General features: G+C 44.8%; 1 protein-coding gene across 7 annotated transcripts in view; it reads right to left on the bottom strand.

Moving 5' to 3' along the window:
• LOC135908429 (GRIP and coiled-coil domain-containing protein 2-like) overlaps positions 1-21962 on the bottom strand; it is a 217187-nt gene that overhangs the window by 127825 nt on the left and 67400 nt on the right. For 6 of the 7 annotated variants that reach the window (XM_070529776.1, XM_070529774.1, XM_070529777.1 and 3 more), the window contains one exon: positions 20668-20840. In XM_070529776.1, the coding sequence (XP_070385877.1) occupies positions 20668-20840 (173 nt within the window). Of the gene's footprint in view, positions 1-3099; positions 3178-20667; positions 20841-21962 lie in introns of those variants that run through there. The other variant, XM_065440209.2, reaches the window with a different exon arrangement.

The raw sequence follows: 21962 nt of genomic DNA, 5'->3' as shown, positions 1-21962 counted from the left end.
AGATACTAGTAACGGTGGGAGCGGGTGCAGCAAGATCATGAACCAGCCTTGCACCTTTCCTGCACCTTTGGAAATGAACGTCATGGTTCCGCGTGCACCATTGCTGCACCGCCGAAACGAATGGCAGGGTGCCGCAACTCGCGAACTGGTTCAAGTGGCGCAGGCGAATCGAACGTACCCTAGAGCAGTCGGTGCAGTGCTGCGGTCGTCTTGCTCAATGACATGTTTTGCGTCGTCATGTTCAAATGTCTCTTCAATTGACACGCCTGCAGTCGTTAGCCTGCGCAACGGCTCACATTGGGGGAGCAGAACGCAGGATTCGAAGCCTGCATGAAGGCGAAGATTTCCTAAATGCTGGTCATCTTGTGTGCTGCAGCATAAAAGCTTGCACGTCGACGTCCGTGACTGTTGAAGGCCGTTGCATGCAAACTTTGCGGCTTCGAAGGGAACCACACGAGCTGTGGTTTCAGTTTTACCGCGATGGTGTTATATAGAGAAGTGACCGCGCTTTCTCTTTTGCTATTCTATTATTTCGACCGCTCTGAACGGGTAACATGACCTTTTATACGGTGTGGTGCTCTCTGCAAGTTGCTACTTGGACCGCTTGAATAAGCCGCCGTATCGAGAAAAAAAAAATCTTCCTGGTGTTGCGCAACCCAAGTTCTTTACATCGACGGCGTGAAAAGCAGCCTTAAAGCAGCGTTTTGTGAGCGAAAATTTCTTGTCTAGTTATCCCTGCCTGTGTTAACAAAGCTGGATGTTAAACACAAGTAAACAAAAACCCATATCTGACCGCTTTTGCAAGCTAATACGATAACCGTTCACCTTTGTAATTTAGTTATTGCACTTTATGCGTGCTGCGTAACCTACAGCCTTGGCGTAATTTTACAGCCTGCGTCAGTCCTACTGCGTCTTGCCGATAGACAGATCAAGCGATACATAGCCGATATTTACCGGTCCGCGGCAATGCTCGCTTCATTCTTTCAGTTATCTTTATAAAATAATATACACGCAAGTCAGCTGAGGGTTCGCTACGCGAACACTGCACAGTAGTTTAGCGTTTGTTAGAGCAGGACTGGTTACCTTACGAGTACAGTCATGCGCGCCTGTGCACACGTTGCAGCCGCGCATGCAGTGGCAGACGAGGTACGAATTCCAGGTCCCTCTATGCCTGCGTCACTTTGCTTCGATGCTCAAATGAGAAACTCCTCTCTCTGTTCGAAAATGGTGCAATGTCAAGCCGACGTTGCAGAGCACGAATGCATGAGTGAGAACAAGAAATTTTGAAGCAGGTACACGGCTTCACGGAAAATTTGCGCTTCAACGTAGCCAAAAAGCATGAGCGGCAAGAACACAAGCATCAATCATCCTACAACACATTTGAGTTAAGACTGCGCAATATTTATTTCCCTGCACATAATATAGTGCGATGCCTGCGTCTTTCTGGAGGTTTGTCTATTTGCGATTTCAAGTGCATCTGTCGTAATTAAAAAAAAAGCCATCCGGCATGAATGCGCACTGCGAACCTTCATCACTTCTGTGACAGCTTTGTCGATCCGCAGCTTAATAATCAATTTCTTTCTCATGGACACAGCCGGTGGGAATGAGTGAAGGCTCACATCACCTACCGCATAACTTTTGCATTGCGGCACACAGCAAATACGGTTACTTATATGTTTGCTCATTCTGAGCACCTTAACGATCCCACGGGAGCTTTGTACGCGAACAGGCGGCAGCCAGCGGCGAGTATAATCTTTCGATTGTTTCCGGCCGCCGCTGCACGACGCTGTCTGTGAAAGTTGCAAATAACGCCCAAGTCCTGATGCTAGCAGGTACAGGGTCTTGAATATTTGGCTGCATGTGTTCAAAAAAGATTTTGCACTCACCGCTGCACTGTTCTTGCTCAAATTTTGCAGCACGATCCCATTTTGTTGTTTGCTTCGTTTAGTATAACACTTGGCACAATTAGTCACCTGCTTTTTAGGACAAAAATGAGAAGCTGTTTTCGCCTATGGGAAAAATGGCGTCTGAAAAGCTGGCCCTGGATGGATGGATGGAAGGTAGGAGCGTCTCCTTTGAAACAGGGTGTCAGCTATTTTTTTCCCTTTATTTTTATTTATCTGTCCTGTGTAATATTAAAGTTCTCGATTTTCTTTAAATACGTCTTCCTACCCTTTTAACCTTATGTCACCTCTCTGCTTTTGAGCCACCAATCCTCCCATCGCCTTTTGCTAATTTACACCGCATATTTATTAACATGACTATTATTATCTCTGAACCCTAGTGCCTCAGGAAGCGTGACTGTGGCCGCATCGACATTGGGATTGATACCATAGCATTTTAGTATGAGGCGTTCTATTGTTTCTACAGATTTACCACACACAGTACATGCATCTTACATGATTGAAAAGAATGCCTCTATAGTCCTCGTTTCTTTGCTCTCTTAACCAGCAAACTTGGAAGGTTTGGCATCGCAAGTGAAGAAAGCAACTAGTCAACCAACTAGCCCAGCTCGCCATCTTATTATAAGGTAGCAAGTACCAAGCAGCCGGTCATAGTCGGTAATGCTAGAACAGTAACACCATGCTAAAAACTATGCCTACAGGCAAAAGAATGGTCCTTACAATGGCGAGCGTTTGCATAAAATTACTTGCAAGCACCTGCTGGTCAATCCATGCAGCCTGCTTGCTAGAGTTGGCCATAATTTATACAAGTGGTTGGGTGGCCGCCATTCCCATTTGCTTCTACAAAATGGTGGAGGTGGTGCCGGGCACAGCAGTGATAGCGAACTGCACTGCACATGCCTTAGATATAATACCTATGAGCCAACATTAAAGTTGCAGGTTTTAGGTGTTTTACTTTTTGATTATGCAGAGCTAAGGAGCACTCACTGGCAGTAACTGTCGGTTTCGTGGATGCCGATTGCTGAGGGACCGGTCAACTTGCCAAAAGGCAGCAAATACCAAGTGGGTGGCAGCAGTCGGTAATGCTAGAACAGTAATGCTATGTTAACACACAATGACTACAGGCAAAAGAATGGTCCTTACAATGATGACCGTTTGCACAAAACGGCCACTTGCAAGCACCTGCTAATCAGTCCTTGGACGCATTTTATTCGTAAGTCAGACGATCTGGTAGTCGCCGCACCCTCGTGCTGCGCCTAGGAGGCCGTGGTTCCTGTAATTGTGCCAGATGCAGCATCTGTGGTAGACTGCACTGCACATGAAATGGCACTTATGGATGCCATGAATAGCGGCCTATCCTTTTTTTCTGTGTGAACTGATCCGATGAGAAATAAAGCGTTATCGAAGCAATGCATTTTGCGTTTGTCACTGGTTGTTCTTGAAGTGCCGTATGCTATAGTTTGAAGCTACCTTTCTTTTCTTAAATACGGAATTTTACCCAAAATCAGCTATCAATGCATATGCACGACCAAATGATCTCAACCAATATTTAAAGCTATTATATTAAATTATTATGGGGGCTGGGAGGCTTAACAGTATCTTTTTCTGCCGTTTTAGAGATACTGAACCTTTTTCTGAAGCAAAAGAATAAGACAAAAACATGTCAGCGCCCATTTAAAAGCAAAATTTATTGTAGTGATAATATAGGCAGAAGTGAGAAAAATGGTCTATTACATCCCAAATTATGCCTTACAGGGATCTGTTGTAACGGGCGTGGTTTTACTGTGCAATTTTTGCTGTGTAAATTGCAATCTTGCAAGTCGCAAAATACAACTCGCACCAGCTCAGCGACTCCAAGAATAAAGAACTAATGCACATATCCTGGAGGATGCCTAAAGTTACAAATGGCCATTTTATGCATGCTGCATGATTTCGGACCCTTACTATGTAAAAACTGTTGAGTCTATGAGCATGCCTTTTCATCTAAATAAATCTAAATCTAAATCTATGATCGTGCTGCCAAGCACCATCATAGCTAAGGATGCCTGGTAAAAACAGGCATCCATAGCTGAAAAACACAGCCTCAAAGCTTTTCTTTTCAGAGTATAAATATATTTCCATTTCACCACGAACGGTAACACGAATCTTAATGATACCTGAACATCACCTTAGGTGCACATGAAAAGAAATATATGGAGGATGCGTAAAGGGTGGAATGCAATAGCATTCAAAGATTCCTGACTGCTTCTCACGCTTCTTGGCAACTGCAGTGTATGTAACCGTAATGTTTACCGGGAAACGCTCGCAGCGAATGCTATGCACGAAGGTGGGCTTTCTGGTCGAAACGTAGCCTCTTGCAGGAGTCCGCGATGCGGTGGAAGCGAGTGCCATCTGGAAGTCTTTCAAGGAAGCGGGCGCACTGCTATGTGGACTCTGAGATATTTACGTATCGGCATGCACAAATGGCAGACGCCGTCTCCTGTCTGCGCTTTGTAAAAACGCTGGAAAAGGGGTTTGTTTGAGTTTTCGCATAAGAGAATTATGTTTTCTTGTATATTCAGATTACCATATGAGGGCTATCATGTCTGCAGGTTGTCTGAAGTTCTAGTTTACAATATTTCCCCGTATTTTAGCTTGAGAAATTCAATTAGTTCAGTGAATTCCTTGTGTCACATAAACAGCCTGGGTATGTGTGGCATTTTCTGCGACATGCGCTTCTTGGGTATTTTCTGCAACATGAGCTCCTTAACACTATCATGTTAAAAGTAGTGCTGTGATAACCACGCTGCAACGCTTCACTTAGGGCTAAAATTTGCTCTAAGCGATGCTATCGCTGTGGCAGTTGCCTATAAAAAGGGAAGGGGGCACATACTCCCATGGGGCTCTTTGCTTTGGATTTTATAGTAACTACAGGCGATGATGATGATGTATGGGGTTTTTTGGCGCAAGGGCCAGATATGACCAAAGAGCGCCATACACATGGTGATCGGTTTTCAATGAATTGTTCGTGAAGTGAAGAAATGTACTTCGAATGGTGGATGTGGCATGGCTGTAAATAGGCCTAAAATCAGTCGCTCTGGATTGCGTAAAATAAATAAGTATTAAAACAATGACAATGACCTGAGGTGTGAACTAATTGATTAGTAGAGTTTTTGGCGCAAGGGCCAGATGTGGCCAAAGAGCGCCAAGTCGATGATCAGTGCTTCTCAATGATATGTGACTGGTAAATGCGAGGAGTAATAAAACACGGCTGTATAGTGGCCTAAAATATTCACTAAAATGTGCAAAACATGCATGTGGTGCAATGAAGATGTAAAAGGACCTAAAATTTATTCGCTCTAAAGTGCGTAAAATAAGAATATCTACATATTAAAAATGACAGTGATTGATCGTTTCTCCGATGACAATAGATGTTCCACGAGATAGGGATGATCAGTAAAATATGTAGAATCTGTAGCACTAGTGCCTCAGCAAGGCCTTGAAAGCAAGGGCTGGGAGACACGTGCTCTAAATAATGGTTTCGTTGCAGCTACGACCTACTGGTGGAGGCCGTGCTACAGGTAGCCTGGCCAAATCACTTGTAAGGTGTTCGTTTCAGTTAGGAAGTTTAATACTGATTGAAAAGTAAAAAGGGGTTCATTGCTGAGAAAGAATGTTGGGTGTAACGGTGTGTGTTGGAGATAAGCAGAGGGAAAGTGCTTTTTTCTTTCTGCCTCTATTTCTGTGCATTGTATAAGAACATGGATAACTGTAAGCCTCTTGCCACATTTGGTACATGTCGGAGGTTCGCTTCCCGTCAAAAGGTAGGAGTGAGTGGCGTAAGTATGTCCTATTCTTAACCTACAAAGAAGCACTTCCTTATGGCTTGCTGTTCTTTCAGATATCCAGTTCCCTAATTTTGGTTTGATAAGGTGTAACTTATTCTCTACTGCATTATCCCATTGGTCCTGCCAGTGCTTCCTCAGTTTGTGGCGTAAGAATGGCTTAAGTTCTGTAGCTGCTATGGGTTTATTCACATCCGTTTCATTAAAGACGACTGACGTTGCACTTTCGTCAGCAGCTACATTACCTTTTATGCCCCTATGGCCAGGCACCCAACATATGACTATGTTTTGGTTGTATGTTAAGCCTAAGCATAGTTCTGTGTATAGATTATTAAAAATAGGGGTTTTATGTTTTCGAAAACTCATTAAAGCCCTTACTACGCTTAATGAATCTGTGAAGATGATCGCCTTATTCAGGTTTTTTTGTCTGATGTGCTTTACAGCTGAAAGTATTGCGTACGCTTCAGCCGTAAAAATACTTGTGTTGGGATTTAGAGTACGGGAGGTGGAAAAAAATGGTCCAAGAGCTGCATACGCGACACCTGCAGATGACTTGGAAGTATCTGTATAAAACTCGGCACAGCAGTACTTCGCTTGAAGTTCGAAGAAGTGTGACCGTAAGTGTGCCTCTGGTGCATGTTTTGTTATTTCGACAAAAGAGATATCGCATTGCATGGTCTGCCATTCCCAAGGAGGTGGCAGGCGAGTGGGAGGCATAAGGATATTTTCTGGGATATGGATGTCTGTTTCTTCTGCCATTGCTTCCAAGCGCAAGCTCAAAGGAGTTCTAATACGTGGGCGGTTAGTGTAAAGTCTGGAAGTGGACAGGTCGCTAACTATGGAATGACATGGATGCTCGGTGTCTGATTTTACCTTAGTGTAGTATGATAAACTTAGGAATGTTCTGCGTAGATGTAAGGACAATTCGTTGGACTCAACGTAGAGACTTTCAACAGGGCTCGTTCTAAAGGCGCCTGTTGCCAGTCGTATACCGAGGTTGTGGACTGGGTCGAGAATCTTTAGCGCAGTCTCTGTTGCGGAGTGGTACACCACGGCTCCGTAGTCGAGGCGTGATTGTACGAGACTTTTATACAGGTTCAGCAGACACTTCCTGTCACTGCCCCAGGTTGTTCGAGAGAGCAACTTGAGGAGGTTCATGGTCTTGAGGCATTTTTCTTTAAGATATTTTAAGTGGGGGACGAAGTTAAGCTTTGTGTCCAGGATAACACCTAAGAATTTGTGTTCAGGGCTAACAGTTAGTCTTTCTCCATTAAGGTTAATGTCTGGTTGTGGTAATACACCTCTCAGATTTGAAAATAGGACACATGTGCTTTTTTGGGGGTTCAATTTAAAACCATTCTCGTCCGCCCACTTTGAGAGTCTATTCAAGCCGAGCTGAAGCTGCCTCTCGCAAATGCTAAGATTGCATGACCTGAACCCTATCTGTACATCGTCTACATAGACGGAGTAGAAGAGTGTGCGAGGTGATATGGTGTGGAGAGAGTTCATTTTAACAATAAATAGCGTACAGCTCAGTACTCCACCCTGCGGTACACCTGTCTCTTGTGTGAATGGTCGAGACTGCACGTTGCCAACTCTAACACGAAATGTCCTGTCAGAGAGATAGCTTTCAATTATTCTCAGCAGGTTGCCGCGAATACCCATTGCAGAAAGATCCCGAAGGATCCCGAAGCGCCACGTAGTATCATACGCCTTCTGCATGTCAAGAAACTATGATAATACAAGCTGTTTGTGGACAAAGGCATCCCTGATGTACATTTCCATGCGCACAAGCTGATCTGTCGTCGATCTGCCTTCTCTGAAACCACATTGATATGGGTCTAATTTCTTGTTTATTTCTAGATAGTGGACTAGGCGGCTGTTTACCATCTTCTCAAAAACTTTGCATAAGCAGCTCGTCAGTGCTATAGGCCTATAATTATTTGCCAAGGAAGGGTCCTTACCCTGTTTCAAAATAGGAATTATGATGGCCTCTTTCCAAGCAGAGGGAATGCGGCCGGACGACCATATAGAATTGTAGAGACAAAGAAGGGTTTTTTGTGTTTCAGGCGGCAGGTGTTTAAGCATTTCGTATAGGATGCGGTCAGATCCGGGGGCAGATCGGTTGCAGCTGTTTAGGGCTGCCTGAAGCTCTGCCATGCAAAAGGGTCTATTGTATGCCTCGTATTTTGTGCTTTTCCGTTCTAATGGTTGTCCTTCTATTTGCCTTTTGTACCTTTGGAATGTTTCAGAGTAGTGCGACGAGCTGGATATTTGTTCGAAATGTGCGCCAAGAAAGTTCGCCTGATCTTCCATGCTGTCGCCTTGAGTATTCACTAAAGGCAGAGAGTAAGACTGTCGACCCTTTATTCTATTAACTCTGTTCCAAACCTTTGTTTCGTCCGTGTAAGAGTTAATGCCTGATATATATTTTCTCCAACTCTCTCTTCTAGCTTGTCGCCGCGTTCTTCGACCCTGGGATTTGACCTGCTTGAAATTGACTAGATTTTCTGCCGTCGGAGAATCCCGAAGTAAACGCCATGCCTTGTTCTGCTTCTTACGCGCTATTCGACACTCATCATTCCACCACGGAAGACGGCGTTTTGTGCACAATCCACTTGTTACAGCGATACATTTGGTGGAGGTGTCAAGGAGAAATCCCGTAAAATATTCAATCGCAGCATCTATGCTTAAAGCACTCATGTCGTCCCAGGATAAAGAAGCAAGTTTCTTGAACTTTTCCCAGTCAGCTGACTCAGTTTTCCAGTGAGGTAATTGTGGGGGACATTCATTAGACATTGGTGTGCATAGAGCTACAGGGAAATGGTCACTCCCGTAAGGGTTTTTAATAACTTTCCATTTAAAGTATTGTAGAAGAGTAGGAGATGCAATGCTGCGGTCTATTGAGGAGTATGTTTTGTTTGCCACATTATAATATGTAGGCTCCTTCTCATTCAAAAGACATGCACCTGAAGAAAAAAGGAACTGTTCAATCAAGCGACCTCTCGCGTCGCAGCGCGAGTCGCCCCATAGGTTGCTGTGTGCATTTAAGTCTCCAAGCACAAGATATGGTTCGGGTAACTGGTCTATTAATGTGTGGAATTCTTGTTTGTGAAGCTGAAAATGCGGCGGTATGTATAAAGAGCAAATGGTTATCAGTTTATTTAAAAGTACAGCACGAACGGCCACTGCCTCAAAGGGTGTTTGTAGCCGTAAGTGTTGACAGGATTTGTCAGCTATGATAGCTACACCACCGGATGATGTGAGGGCATCATCGCGATCCTTCCGAAAAATAACATACTGACGTAGGAAGAGTTTATGATTAGATTTCAAATGAGTCTCTTGGACACACAGCACTTTTGGAGTTAGTTCTTTAAGGAGTTCTTGGATATCATCGAGGTTGCAAAGCAGGCCTCTGATATTCCATTGAATAATTAGTGTATCCATATTAAAATAAATGTTGTGCTATGTGTCAAAGAGAACTTGATTTAGCTTACAGCGCCCGTTTGAGGCCCTGTAATTGGAGTTTTGTCTTTCCTGGAGCGGTCGACAAAGTCGCGCCGCTCCTTAGGCGTCAACTGCGCCTTCTGACTCGGTGTTGTGTCCATGGCCTCTTGAGAGGCACTGGACAGCCGCTCTTGCGAGCGGTGTGTTTTACGTGAAAGCCTTGTCTCGGAAGACAAGGCCTTGGAGCCCACCATCCTGGTGGTTGGTGGATTTTTCTTGGCCTCGGAGCTGGGCTGACTGGTGCCAGCACCAGCAGAGGCCTCCACTGTGGTCAAATTCGGGAGAAGTAGGGCAGCCTTCGCTGCTCCCACCGTGGGGGCGGGTGGCGTTGCCGCACGCTCGCTATGCGTGGTGCTGGCGTCCGCCAAGTGCCGTTGTGGTGCTGCCCCCCGACGTACCACTTCGGCGAAAGATGCGGTCTGTGTAAATGTTGATGAGATGCGTTGTCTTGCTTCTCTGAAAGTTATGTTTTCTTTTACCTTTATCGCAATTATTTCTTTTTCTTTTTTCCAGACATTGCATGTTCGAGAGTATGCAGGGTGGCCACCATTACAATTGCTACAACGGGGCTCAGCCTTACAGTCATCTGCAGAATGATCGCTGATGCCGCATTTCGCACATGTTAGCCGCCCTCGGCAGCTCTGGGAAGCGTCGCCAAACCTCTGGCATTTAAAACAACGTCGCGGGTTGGGGATGTACGGTCGTACTCTGATTTTGATATATCCAGTTTCTAATGTCTCTGGTAATGTGCTAGAGCCAAAGGTAACTATCAGGTGCTTAGTTGGCAACTCTTTGTTGTCCTGTCTGATCTTTATTCTTTGTACGTTTATGACGTTTTCGTCCTTCCATCCTTCCAGGAGTTCTTCTTCGGTCAAGTCCATTAAGTCAATGTCAGAAATTACGCCTTTGGACGAATTCATGGTTCTGTGTGCTGTTACACTGACGGGGATGTCTCCAAGTTCTACAAGGTTCGTTAGCTTGTCATGTTGTGTTTTGTCTTTCAATTCGAGTAATAAGTCGCCACTGGCCAGCTTGGTGATTTTATAACCGCCTCCAATGGTCTCTGTGAGATACTTCGTCAAAACAAATGGTGAAATCGTTCTTGCCTTCTTGTCAGGTTTTTCACTGTGAACAACGTGAAATTTCGGGAATGTCTGAGTGGCTTTGAGAAAAAATTGAAATGTAGCATCGGTGCGCCCCCTTTTAGAGGGACGATCGGTTGAAAAAAGGTTGAAAGTTCCCATGAGATATGTTGAGTATTCAGCGACGACGCCAGTCACCCACCACCGAGCCCTACAAGGGGACAAGGCAAGGTATGTGGTGAAACAAGCCCTGCCATGCCAACTGTACGTCTTCGCTATAACCACATATGTTATAACCAAGGTAGGTCATAGCACACCAGGTTAACCCTCGCCGCCAGGAATGTTGGAAGTTATCAGAAGAAAAAGAAGACAGGAAAGACTAAAAGGGAAAGGGAAAGACGAAGGTGTGCGAAGAGAGAGACAGGAAAAGGCGACTGCCGATTTCCCCCAGGTGGGTCAGTCTGGAGGTGCCGTCTATGTGAAGCCGAGGCCGAAGAGGTGTGTTGCCTCCGCCGGGGGGCCTTAAAGGTCCAAACACCCAGCATCGGCTCAACCCCCAGGATCCCCTTTTCCCCAGACACGGCTAAGCCGCGCACGGCTACACGCGGGAGGGGCCAACCCTCGTGTGCTCGGGTCCGTGGTGACGCAACGCACCAAACGCCTGCTGACGCAGACGCCCCTGCGGAGAACTACAGGCGAATATCATGGACTAGCATAAAATGCGAACTGTTTGAGCATACAATTTATTTACAACTCATTTGCCCCACTTCACATAATTTTCTTTTTTTTTTCTTACTGTGAGAAGCAACTCATTGAACTCACAAATTACCTGTTTGCTGCTATAGACAGAATTCAGCAGCAAGTGCGTCTATCGGGATTTCTGCAAATCATTTGACTTGGTTTCTCATCAGCTTCTCTGGTTCAAGCTTTGCAAACTCCACCTCAGAATCATACATTTTTCCATGGATCAAAAACGTTCTTATTATATCTCAGTTTGTTACTGCAAATGATTTATCACTCTGTTCTATTGCTTTATGAGTTCACCAAGGTTCTGTCCTGGTTCGTTTACGTTTCTTCATTTACATCAATGACATGCCAACTTCCCATTATTCGATCCATTAGATGGTTCACTTGTGTATTGCTTTGTAGTGCAGTTGACTATGCTACTTATTGCTGTGTAAAGCATTTCAGTTTATTTGTTCCTCCAGCATATGCTTGCTATTCGTTTAACTACATCCACAATAATACCTCGTTAATTCGAAGTGATCGGGACTACAAAAAATCTTCATAAGCAGGTTTTCGAATGAACCAAACACAAAAAAATGCAACCCAGGCAAAAAATTTCGCTGCAGGCATGCGCTACCTTTATTCGGCTTTCTTTGGATTTCTCAAAGTAATCAGAGATGCTGGTTTGCCGCGTCCTGTAGTTTGAGGCTCCAAAGGTCACATTTTCTAGTTGGCCAACTATGTGCAGCATTTGACAATTTTCACTGTGGCACTCAACAAAACTGCGGATAACATTCAGTGATCTAATAACTTCCCGAGAGTAGGTGCTCGGGAGGGTCATTAACGTCGTCGTCATTGTCGCTGTCATCGCACACGGTCACATCAGTGGTAGCTTCGCTCTCAAACTCGGAGTACCACGTTTGTTGATCTTTTTCAAAGTTCAGATACTCGGCGAAGCTGCGCTGGATTCGCTATCTCTGCGCAGAGTGCATTGATGAGGTTGCAATACTCTGCTCCTTCTTCATCAAGTGCACGTGAATAGTCAGCATCAGCATCGACGGGGCTCTCCTTCGAGAAGCCAGCGTGTTCAAAACACCGCATGATCAAAGTGGGTTCCACTTGCTTCCATGCATGCACAATAAGACATATGGCCCCGAGGAGGTCGATGGAGTACTCCTTGCCATTATCATAGCAAAGGAGCATGCGCTTGAGCAGGTGGTGGTGGTAAATCTTCCTCATGTGATGAAAGACGCCTTGGTCCATCGGCTGTGTGATAGACGTGTTCGGAGGAAGAAATAGCATCCCGATAGCTCTCAGGTGTGAGATGTCACCATGTGCCAGGCAATTATCAACAATGAAAAGTACATTCCTGCCTGTGGTCACCAACTTACGGTCAAGCTGCCGAATGTAATCTTCAAATATTGCGCCTGTGACCCAGGCTTTCTTCAGGGTGTCTACCAAGTTGACATCTCCGAATTGCCAGAGTTTTCCAGGTTTTCCCTGTGTGCCTTTGCAAAATTCCCTGAGTTATGCAGAACTATGTTTTATGTCAAGACAGGCTAAAACCATATCGCCTGATGCTGTCACTCTCTAGTAAGCATTTGAAAAAAATTTTAAAAAATGACTTCATCCAATTTTAATACTAGGTAGTGATGCTCATGTTATTCAAAAAGAGAATAGAAGGGATGGTTTTATGATGGAAAATAAAATGTTTTAGAAAAAAAATTGCAAATCGAGTCGGACATTCTCAAATACGAATAAAAAGGAGATGCATACAGAAGCAAATATCTTCGAATATGAACTATTTCTATCAACTTATAGCAAGCTCAGTGGCATGAGACCCGTACTTTGTCACAACTGGCATTCTTAACAGCTCGTAAGTCAATCTCAACTGTACTGACACACTCTCAGCCCGCACACGATGCCTCAGCGTTGCGTTTCACTGCTTTAAGTAGGTTATTTTGGTTTGGATCAAGGGGGACAACTGCATCGCGGCTTCAGGCAACACTTCGCTTTTTGAGCTCAAGCTCCTTCAAAATGGCCGCGGCACGCTTCCTTTCCTATTCGTTCTTCAATGCGCAAGTCCTTTGTTCTTGTCCTCCTTCCGTCACTCGTTCGTCCCACGGACCATTTAAAGCATCTTCTTGGTCAATTGAACAGTCCACGTCCGATTTTTCGAACTACCTAGGGGGTGCGAAAACATCCAAAAAATCGGCCAGTTGGAAAAAATAAATGCATGTCATCTACTGCCTTTAAGGGCTCAAACCGCCACCGGCACATTCCAAAGTGCTCTGAAGGCCTGTCGATGCATGTATTAGGCATATCGGTTCTCATAATATGACAGGAGATACCGGGTGCATGCGTGTATAATTAACCCCTTACTGCATTAATTTTTTTTTCGCGTGAAAGCATTTCAGTAGCCTTGACTTGTAAAACGAACACCCAAACTAAACTTAGTGAATACATACTGTAGAGAGGGGAAGCAACATTTCTGTAGAGAGGGGAAGCTGGCTTTCGAGAACCGGCATTATGCAACGCACCGCTTCTAAGCCTATCGCGAGGACCACAAAGACGGTGCCATTGCTGACAGCAGCGAATTCTTTCAAAGAAAAACATGGCACCCAACGGCAAGATGCTCAATAGCGAACGTCGAAGCAGCTAGGTCTAGCTTTGCCGCAGCGGTGGCTACGACTGCCAGCGGATCTGCATGCGAGAGCGCCGGTTCGAGGTGGCGAGGTAATCAAAACGGCAGCGGTGGTGGCTTTTATTAAGGCTGTTCCCGACCTGCGGTTGCGGCCAAAAGTCCAGAAAATCGGATGGCGAAGGGTTCTTGCATCCGAGTTTCAGATGTTCTGATACATTGACTCTATGGGATACGTGGTGGTGCCGCGAAGCCGTCCAAATTATCGGGCATCCGGAAAGTCGGTCCTTGACTGTACACTGGCAACTCCTCCAGCCGAAGACAGGGCGTCAAAGATGATTCATTAAGATTCTTGTCAGTTACTAGAGCCAGCATTACCGCGACTTTGGCCGTTTTAATAAAATTACAGCTAATTTTCCCCGATGGAGGCACAAGTTCCCTGAGTTTTCCCTGAGTACTCAAAATCCCTGAGAATTCCCGGTTTACCCGGTTGGTAGACACCCTGTCTCTTTTGTCGGTCGATAAGCTCATACCTTGGTGGCAGCCGTGCATGTTTAAAGCAGTGAGGCTTTCCACTCTTTCAAACTACGAGTAGCGGCAGCTTGTGTTTACCGCAACATCATCCAGCCGTCGAAAAGCCCGTGGGCATCTCTTGTGGTCTTGGTGAAGAAAAAGGACAGAACCCTATGTATCTGCGTCAACAATCGTCCATTGAACAAGATCACGAAGAAGGACGTATCCCTCCTCCCACGGGTAGACGACGCATTGCATCGGCTCCGCAACGCAAAATACTTCTCGTTGATGGGTGTTAAGACGGGCTACTGGCATATAGAAGTCGATGAGAGGGATCGAGAAAAACCACCTTTATCACTCCAGATGGGCTCTACGAGTTCAAAGTCATGCCATTCGGTCTGTGCTCAGCACCTGCAACATTACATCGCCTGATAGACATGGTGTTAGCAGGGTTGAAGTGGCAGACCTGCCGTGTCTACTTGGGCGATGTTGTTATCTTTGCCGGAAATTTTGACCATAACCTTAGGCAGCTTGCGACAGTACTAGAGGTGATCGAGTCATCAGGGCTATCTCCGAAGCCAGAAAAGTGCTGCTTCACTTACAATGAGCTTGTGTTCCTAGGCCAAGTCATCAGCAACTCTGGAGTCTGCCCCGACCCGCAAAGACCGCTGCCATTGCAAAGTTATCGCAGCCCATCAACAAGAAGGCAGTGCATAGGTTCCTTGGCATATGTGCCTACTACATGCGCTTTGTCAAGGATTTTTCACGCATCATTGAGCCACTGACACATCTAATTAAATCTGATATCGAGTTCAAGTGGGAAACGCTGCAGTCGCCACCGGTACTCGCGCACTTCCACGAGGACGCTGATACAGAAATCCACACTGACGCCAGTAGCCTAGGCCTTGGTGCCGTCCTAGTCCAGAGGAAAGATGGACTTGAACGGGTGATAGCTTATGCTAGCCGGTTGCTGTCAAGAGCAAAAGGCAATTATTCTACAACTGAAAATGAATGCTCCACCATCATTTGGGCTACAGCGAAATTCCGCCCTTACCTATATGGCACGCCATTTAAAGTTGTCAGCAACCATTACGCATTGTGTTGGCTAGTGAATTTAAAGGTCCCTTCAGGACGCCGGCACAGTGGAGCCTCAGACTGCAAGAATATGACATCACTGTAATCTACATGTCCGGACGAAAACACACTGATGCCGACTGCCTATCACGCGTCCCCATTGACCCTACGCCGCAAGACGATGAGCATGACAACGCCTTCCTTGGAATAATAAGCGCGAAAGACTTATACTGAACAGCAACGAGCCGACCTGGAGATAAAAGTCCTCGTCGAGTATTTGGAAGGGAACACCAACATTGTCCCTAAGGCATTTCAGTAAGGATTGTCCTCGTTTTCGCTTCAAAACAACCTACTTGTGAAGAAGACTTTCTCGCCATTCTGCACCAACTACCTTCTTGTTCCCTCAACACTCCGTTCAGAAGTACTGCACGCCCTACATGACGATCCTACCGCTGGGCATATCGGATTCTCCCGGACGCTATCGAGGATACAGGAAATGTACTACTGGCCCCGCCTGACTGCCGATGTCGCCCGTTACGTCAGGACATGCCGAGACTGTCAGCGGGATTATTACAGTCAATCGAATCTCCTTACCGACGATTTCAGCAGATCGGAATGGACTTGTTGGGACCGTTTCCGATGTATACATCCGAAAATAAGTGGATCATCGTGGCGACGGACTACCTCACCCATATAAGTGAAACTAAAGCTCTGCCGAAAAGTAGCACGGCCAAAGTGGCTAAATTCTTCGTCGAGAACATCCTGCTGTGAAATGATGCCCCAGGAGTCCTCATCACCAACAAAGGAACAACCTTTACAGCAGTGCTCACCCAAGCCATTCTGCAGACAGACAAGCCACAGGAGGACAACCGCTTACCATCAGCAGACGAATGGTCTTACGGAATGCCTGAAAAAGACCCTCACCGACATGCCAGCAATGTACGTCGACATCTAGCACAAGACGTGGGACGCGATCCTGCCGTACGTAACCTTCTCCTACAACACAGCAGTGCAAGCAACAACACAGATTTCGTTCAAGCTGGTTTCAGCAGAAACAATATGACGACCTTCAACATCATGTTGCCACACATCATTGATGAAGAGAACTTTGACATCGCCACCTATGTCACGTATTCACCTATGTCACTATGTCACCTATGTATTCTCCTCACGAGCACGCACACCTAGCCGGGGAGTCAACGTCAATCGTGCAAGTGCGTCTACATAGTTCACCGTGCTGCGACGTCACTCACAGTGGCACGTGACTGAGAATTATTCAAGGCAACAACAGTTATGTGCTCAATCTGTTGCTTCAATAGACGAATTAAAGTTTAGAGAAATAATAAAACCTCCAAACCTAATGTCTGCATGCCTGTTTTACTTCGTACCATAGCTGGATAGGTGTACTTCCCTTTCATCTGCTTGTTCCCATGTAGTGCAGTTGCGCGTGCAGAGTGAAACTATGCCATTTTCTACCATGTTGTGGCGTGTGATCATGCACTGTGATCCGCTTGCGCCTGCCTCAGTGCTCGTGTAGCACTGACTTATACCGCTAGTCAGGTGTTCTCGTGCGAAGTGCACAAAATGGTGTGCTGCACGAAACGAGACAAACGCAACAGCTCACGTGCGAGACCATCACCGGAAGTGTACTGCGCAGCAAAAAAGCGTGAAAAAAAGAAGAGCACGGGCCGTGACGTATACCCCACGCGATTCTTCGGCTTCAGTATGGGAGAACGCAGGGAAGGAATTTCGCTTACGGTGGCAAGATGGGGGCAAGTGGAGAGGGTGTATGTTGGCGGTGACACTCGCCTCCTGAAATCATGAGTTCGCAGCACTGAAATATTTCTATCTCCGCTATTATTGAACCAATTTGAAAAATACTTGAAGTAAAACGCTCCATAATGGGCACATAACTTCCAGCATATAATGAACATTTGCTAGGTGGTCTAGTGAGGGGCCCTTTAAAGTTACCCCCCAAAAATAGCAGAAGCAGAAAAAGCTCATTTCAGGTCCTCAATGAACAGAACAAATCAAACAACAGTGCCACACATGTTGACAATCATGGACTAAAAAAGAGAAGTTAGCAGTGGTTGTACAACAACCTATATATAGAAGTCTACTAAACGCTGCACAAGAAGTGGCACTTAGTGTTTTTACATAAGATTAAGCAACTACATTCAGCCAACATTTTTAATTTTCACATAACTTGTGTTTGCCACAGATGTCAAACCCGAAAATGTAAGTGTCCAAACAAAAAAAGATATTTACAAAAAAATGAATGCCTTTAGTTACAAATGGCCATCTTATGCATGCTGCATGATTTCGGACCCTTCCTAGTACGTAAAAGCTGTCTAGCCTATGAGCATGCCTTCTCATCTAAATAAAAAAAAAAATGTAAGCTTGTAAGTAACTAAGTAAGTAAGTAAGTAAATTGTGGACTAAAATATTTTCACAGAAGTGGCAGATTGCACATCTGAGTATAAATTACACCTTTTTTTCACAAGACATTACAAAGCTCTGAACGTCAAATTTTGGTGGAAATTGGTAACATGCCCTTGCTATTCCCACATCAATTTCCATACCTGAGACAAATATCTTCCTGTCCTAAATTTTACCTACACATGATCTGATCAGCAAAATTTTTCAATTTTGAAAGCAACTTTTTTAGGGCTATCTTCAATTTTCTCCTGAATTTACTACTAAAACAGAGCGTAAGATGTGCTCTAATATCATATGGTGCAATATTATTATACCCAAGCTATTTCCCCTTCCAGCTCTTTTATTATTTATTTATTTTAATTATTTATTTAATTATTTATTTAAATATTTATTCCCCCTTCCAGCTCTTTTTAATTGTCTAAATGCCAGCTTTATAAACTTCACAAAAAATTACCTGCCTTAACAAAAGTGAGATATATTTCATGACCCACAGAACATTACTACAGATTACACTTTCATGTTATGTCCACTCTAACTTGCCTTGTTTATTTTTTCCCTTTTGTTTATTGAGATGTTTATATCTTTAATGAAATCACACATATATATTGTGTCAAAGTGGGCAGAACAGCTGTACGGTACAAGGAAATTGTGGTGTAAAAAACTCATTTCCACCTATATTTATGGCCACGTTTCTACACTCCTGTAAATTTAAGCAAATTGATGAAAGTGTACAGAGTTCTAGTGAGAGCCTGGGAATGTAATGCAACAAGAAATATAAATAAATAAGACTTGCATCCTGCTTGACTTTTTTCCCGGCATTCATGAACTTCCTTCAAGTGAAGGCTCAGGTCAATATAAGTAATATAAGTAAATATAAGTAAAAAAGGGTATGGTGTTTAAACACGAGGTATTCTTCAACTTAACACATGTTATAGTTAGTGACAGGCCAAGAATACAGGGGAGGCATCTCACCACACTGCACCTCACCATGCTGCACCTGTTCTTAGCCCCTACATAACCAGGAAAATAGTTCTGTAACCATAACATAGCCATAACAACCAAGATCAGCATGCGTGGGGGTGATGAGAGAAAGGGCATGTTCTCTTTCACCTCACGATGAACTACAGTGAAAGTTTGTTAATTCGAACTTCAATAATTCGAATTTATGGATAATTCGAACTGTACGATTTGGTCTGGCCAAGCTCCGCAGAAGTCTATGTATAAAAAAGCCCGCTAATTCGATCTCGAGAAGGTTCCGCCACGGATAATTCGAACTACGTGCCACCGTGCCGGCGGCTTGGCGCCTGGCACACGGCCAGAGAAACGCGCCTACTGCCTATACACACAAGGCTGCATCGCCTCCGGAATGGAGAGAACGGCGAAAGAAGGCAAAATCGGAAAAAATTTAACCGGCGCGGGATCGGCCAGAGGGCAGCGGCAGCTGCCTCCTTTCCGTTCTACGTGACCTCCGAGTCTTCTTGCCCGTTGCGAACCTCGGAGGCTTTGCAAATCTTGTCTAGCTGCTAATGTTGCACGGCAGAAGGTGCGGCAAGCACCAAAACACAGCGAATCAAGTGTGTTGCAGCTGCGCTTGCAATCAAGCACCGACGAATCGGGGCCTTCACCACCTTCAGATGTTCAGCGTCTTTGTCTCGGCAGTCTTCACCTGTAGTGCACGTCTGTTTTCAGCTTAGGATGTACCGGCCGTCGAGTTTCTTTATGATGGTGTTAAGACTTGGCTAACGTTAGTTTTGGTGGACATCGGTGGTGTGGCACAGTCGGACCCAGAGCTGCGACTTGAATATGGCGTGTGCCCGCAGCACACGCCATCATTTTCTGACATGCCGTACTGCTCCCAAATCGCAGTGTACTGTTGTTCTCCTTCACTTTCGTTAGTTCGAACTTTCGTTAATTAGAACTGAAGCGGCTTCCCCTTGTGGTTCGAATTAACGAGCCTTTACTGTATAACACCCCACCGACCCTTCAAAAAAAAAAAAGAAAAAAAAGAAAGGTGGACAGTGCATGTGCCATTGACTCATGTCATCTGAGTCTCTTCCGCTTGCTACCTATGTCTCTGCTTTCACCTTGGTTATACTCTGACTAGTGTGAACCACCTTTCTTTTTTTCTTTTTTTTTTTGAAGGGTCGGTGGGGTGTTATACAGTAAAGGCTCGTTAATTCGAACCACAAGGGGAAGCCGCTTCAGTTCTAATTCAGTTCAGTTCAGTTCTGAGTGGCACATCTGCCACTGCATTCTTGCACTATCTCCGACTATAATGAGCAAGGTCTGCAGTGTTACAACAGCAATAATCAATGCTTGACTAGAGTAAATTGTTAGTTCCTTCGGTAAATCATTATGAAAGGGAACATGCCTATTGTACCCCTGCCCACAAGCATTTATGAAGCATAAGATCGGTGAAAAAAAATTGAATTTTATCACAGCCAACACATTCATCTGGGATTGAAAATGGGCATTGTGCACTTCCCAATGGGAACACCGAAGTTGCACCCATAATATGAATAGTGAGAGCCGAGCCTGCAAAAATATACCACTTTTTTGTTGCCTTTCCAGCTCTAAAAGCTTCTGTGTATGGTCGTACGTGTTATATTTTATAATTACCTGCACATTTTGACTTCCAAAATGTGGATTTGCCAAAGATTAACATCAGTGCCACTAATGTAAATGCAAGACAAGGCACAAAACCTGGTCATCTGCATAGCTGCGGGAATGACAGTGAATCTGCTTTGGAAATATTTTTGCACATTGAAATTCTTACTTTTTCAATGTGCCTCGTGATTCTCATTCAAATGAATATTAAGGCAAAGAAAGCATGTGGGCTGCACAAAGCTAGAACTGCAAGAAAAATAAATATACAGCCACGCCGTGCCATGTGTGAGCAACTTTCCAAAGGGAATGCTAAGCATCAACAGCGACTTTAAGCTAAAATAATCACTCACCTTCAACTCCTCCTCCCTCAGCTGGGCTAGTTCGGACTCAAGCCTCACCTCAGCCTCTTGAAACTCTTCTTCACATTTCCGGCTCTTTGACAGCTCCTCTTTAAAGTTGGCTACGGTTTCCTTGTAGGCCAGTACTAGCTCATCATCTGCTTTTTTCTGGTTCTCCAGGAAACCTATAACCACCAGAAGCACTAGTAGCACAAGGAGCTACGAAATTCCTCGCTAGCCTAAAAGGACACTAAAGAGGCACAAAGAACAGTAAAATATACTTTGAAAACTATATTTTCATGAATTTCACAATAATAGACTGATTATTAGTATGGGTGTGCAAATACCGAATAGTAAACTTGGAATTGAATAAAAAATAAAAAATGCCAAATAACAAATCGAACATCAGAAAATTTATCACAAAACTTAACGCTTAGAAATTTTGGGCCGGAAAACATGTGCTACACATGCTGTGCAGTCTCCTAGCATTGCGCAACAAAAATGTAGCCAGCTATTAGTAACTCAGGTACATATATACAGCATGGTGTACTCATATTAAAGGGAATTCTAAATCAGTATATGTCAGCACTGATTGCAGCTAAGTTCTAGTATATGAAGGTCTGGAAAATAATTTTTGTATCAGCAGAATGTCTGTTGAATAGAATAAAGTTCTTTTTTCCCCCTCTGAAGCTAAAAAATTAGTGACGTAATGCTGCACTGAATACCAATGAGATTCTCAGTTTAATAGCAGACCTGTGCTTTATGGCAACCTTTCCTTGTAGTGAAAGTTTTGCTTTCCAGTTTTCCTCCAAAATACAGAAGGGCCTTCCCATCTTTACAGTAGGTGAGTTATCGTATAGCCAACCTGTGTGACAGATGAAAGTACGGACCGCGCATCATGTGACTCAATCACCACTCCGTGCATAGCCATCATTAATGCAGTGGGAGTCGACCGTGGTCGGCACCGACTGTAAAGAGCATGCGCTTTTTCATTGTCAGGTTCAGCTTGATTTGCTACTTGTCAGATTCCTAAATCAGGAGGACCACTGCAAGTGTGCACAACGCTTTCCCCCCTCCCTCCCTCGCTTTCTCCCTCTCCCTCCACCATGCTCGCCCACCCACCGTCCACGCAAATGTATGCTGCCAGGTCGTGGTCGGCACACTAGTCATGTGATACTTTCGCACCCACTGGGTAAAGTCAAATTTGGCATGGGTAGCTAGAAGCTACAAAAAAGGCCAATGTGTTTGGAAGAATGCACGGGTGAATGGCGTCGGGAATGCGGGGCTGCCAAGCGGTGTGTCATGAA

Source organism: Dermacentor albipictus, unplaced genomic scaffold, assembly GCF_038994185.2.
Source record: "Dermacentor albipictus isolate Rhodes 1998 colony unplaced genomic scaffold, USDA_Dalb.pri_finalv2 scaffold_30, whole genome shotgun sequence".
In the NCBI taxonomy this organism is placed as follows: domain Eukaryota; kingdom Metazoa; phylum Arthropoda; class Arachnida; order Ixodida; family Ixodidae; genus Dermacentor; species Dermacentor albipictus.
Note: the sequence above shows the minus strand (reverse complement) of the source record. Positions and strands in the feature narration are given on the sequence as shown.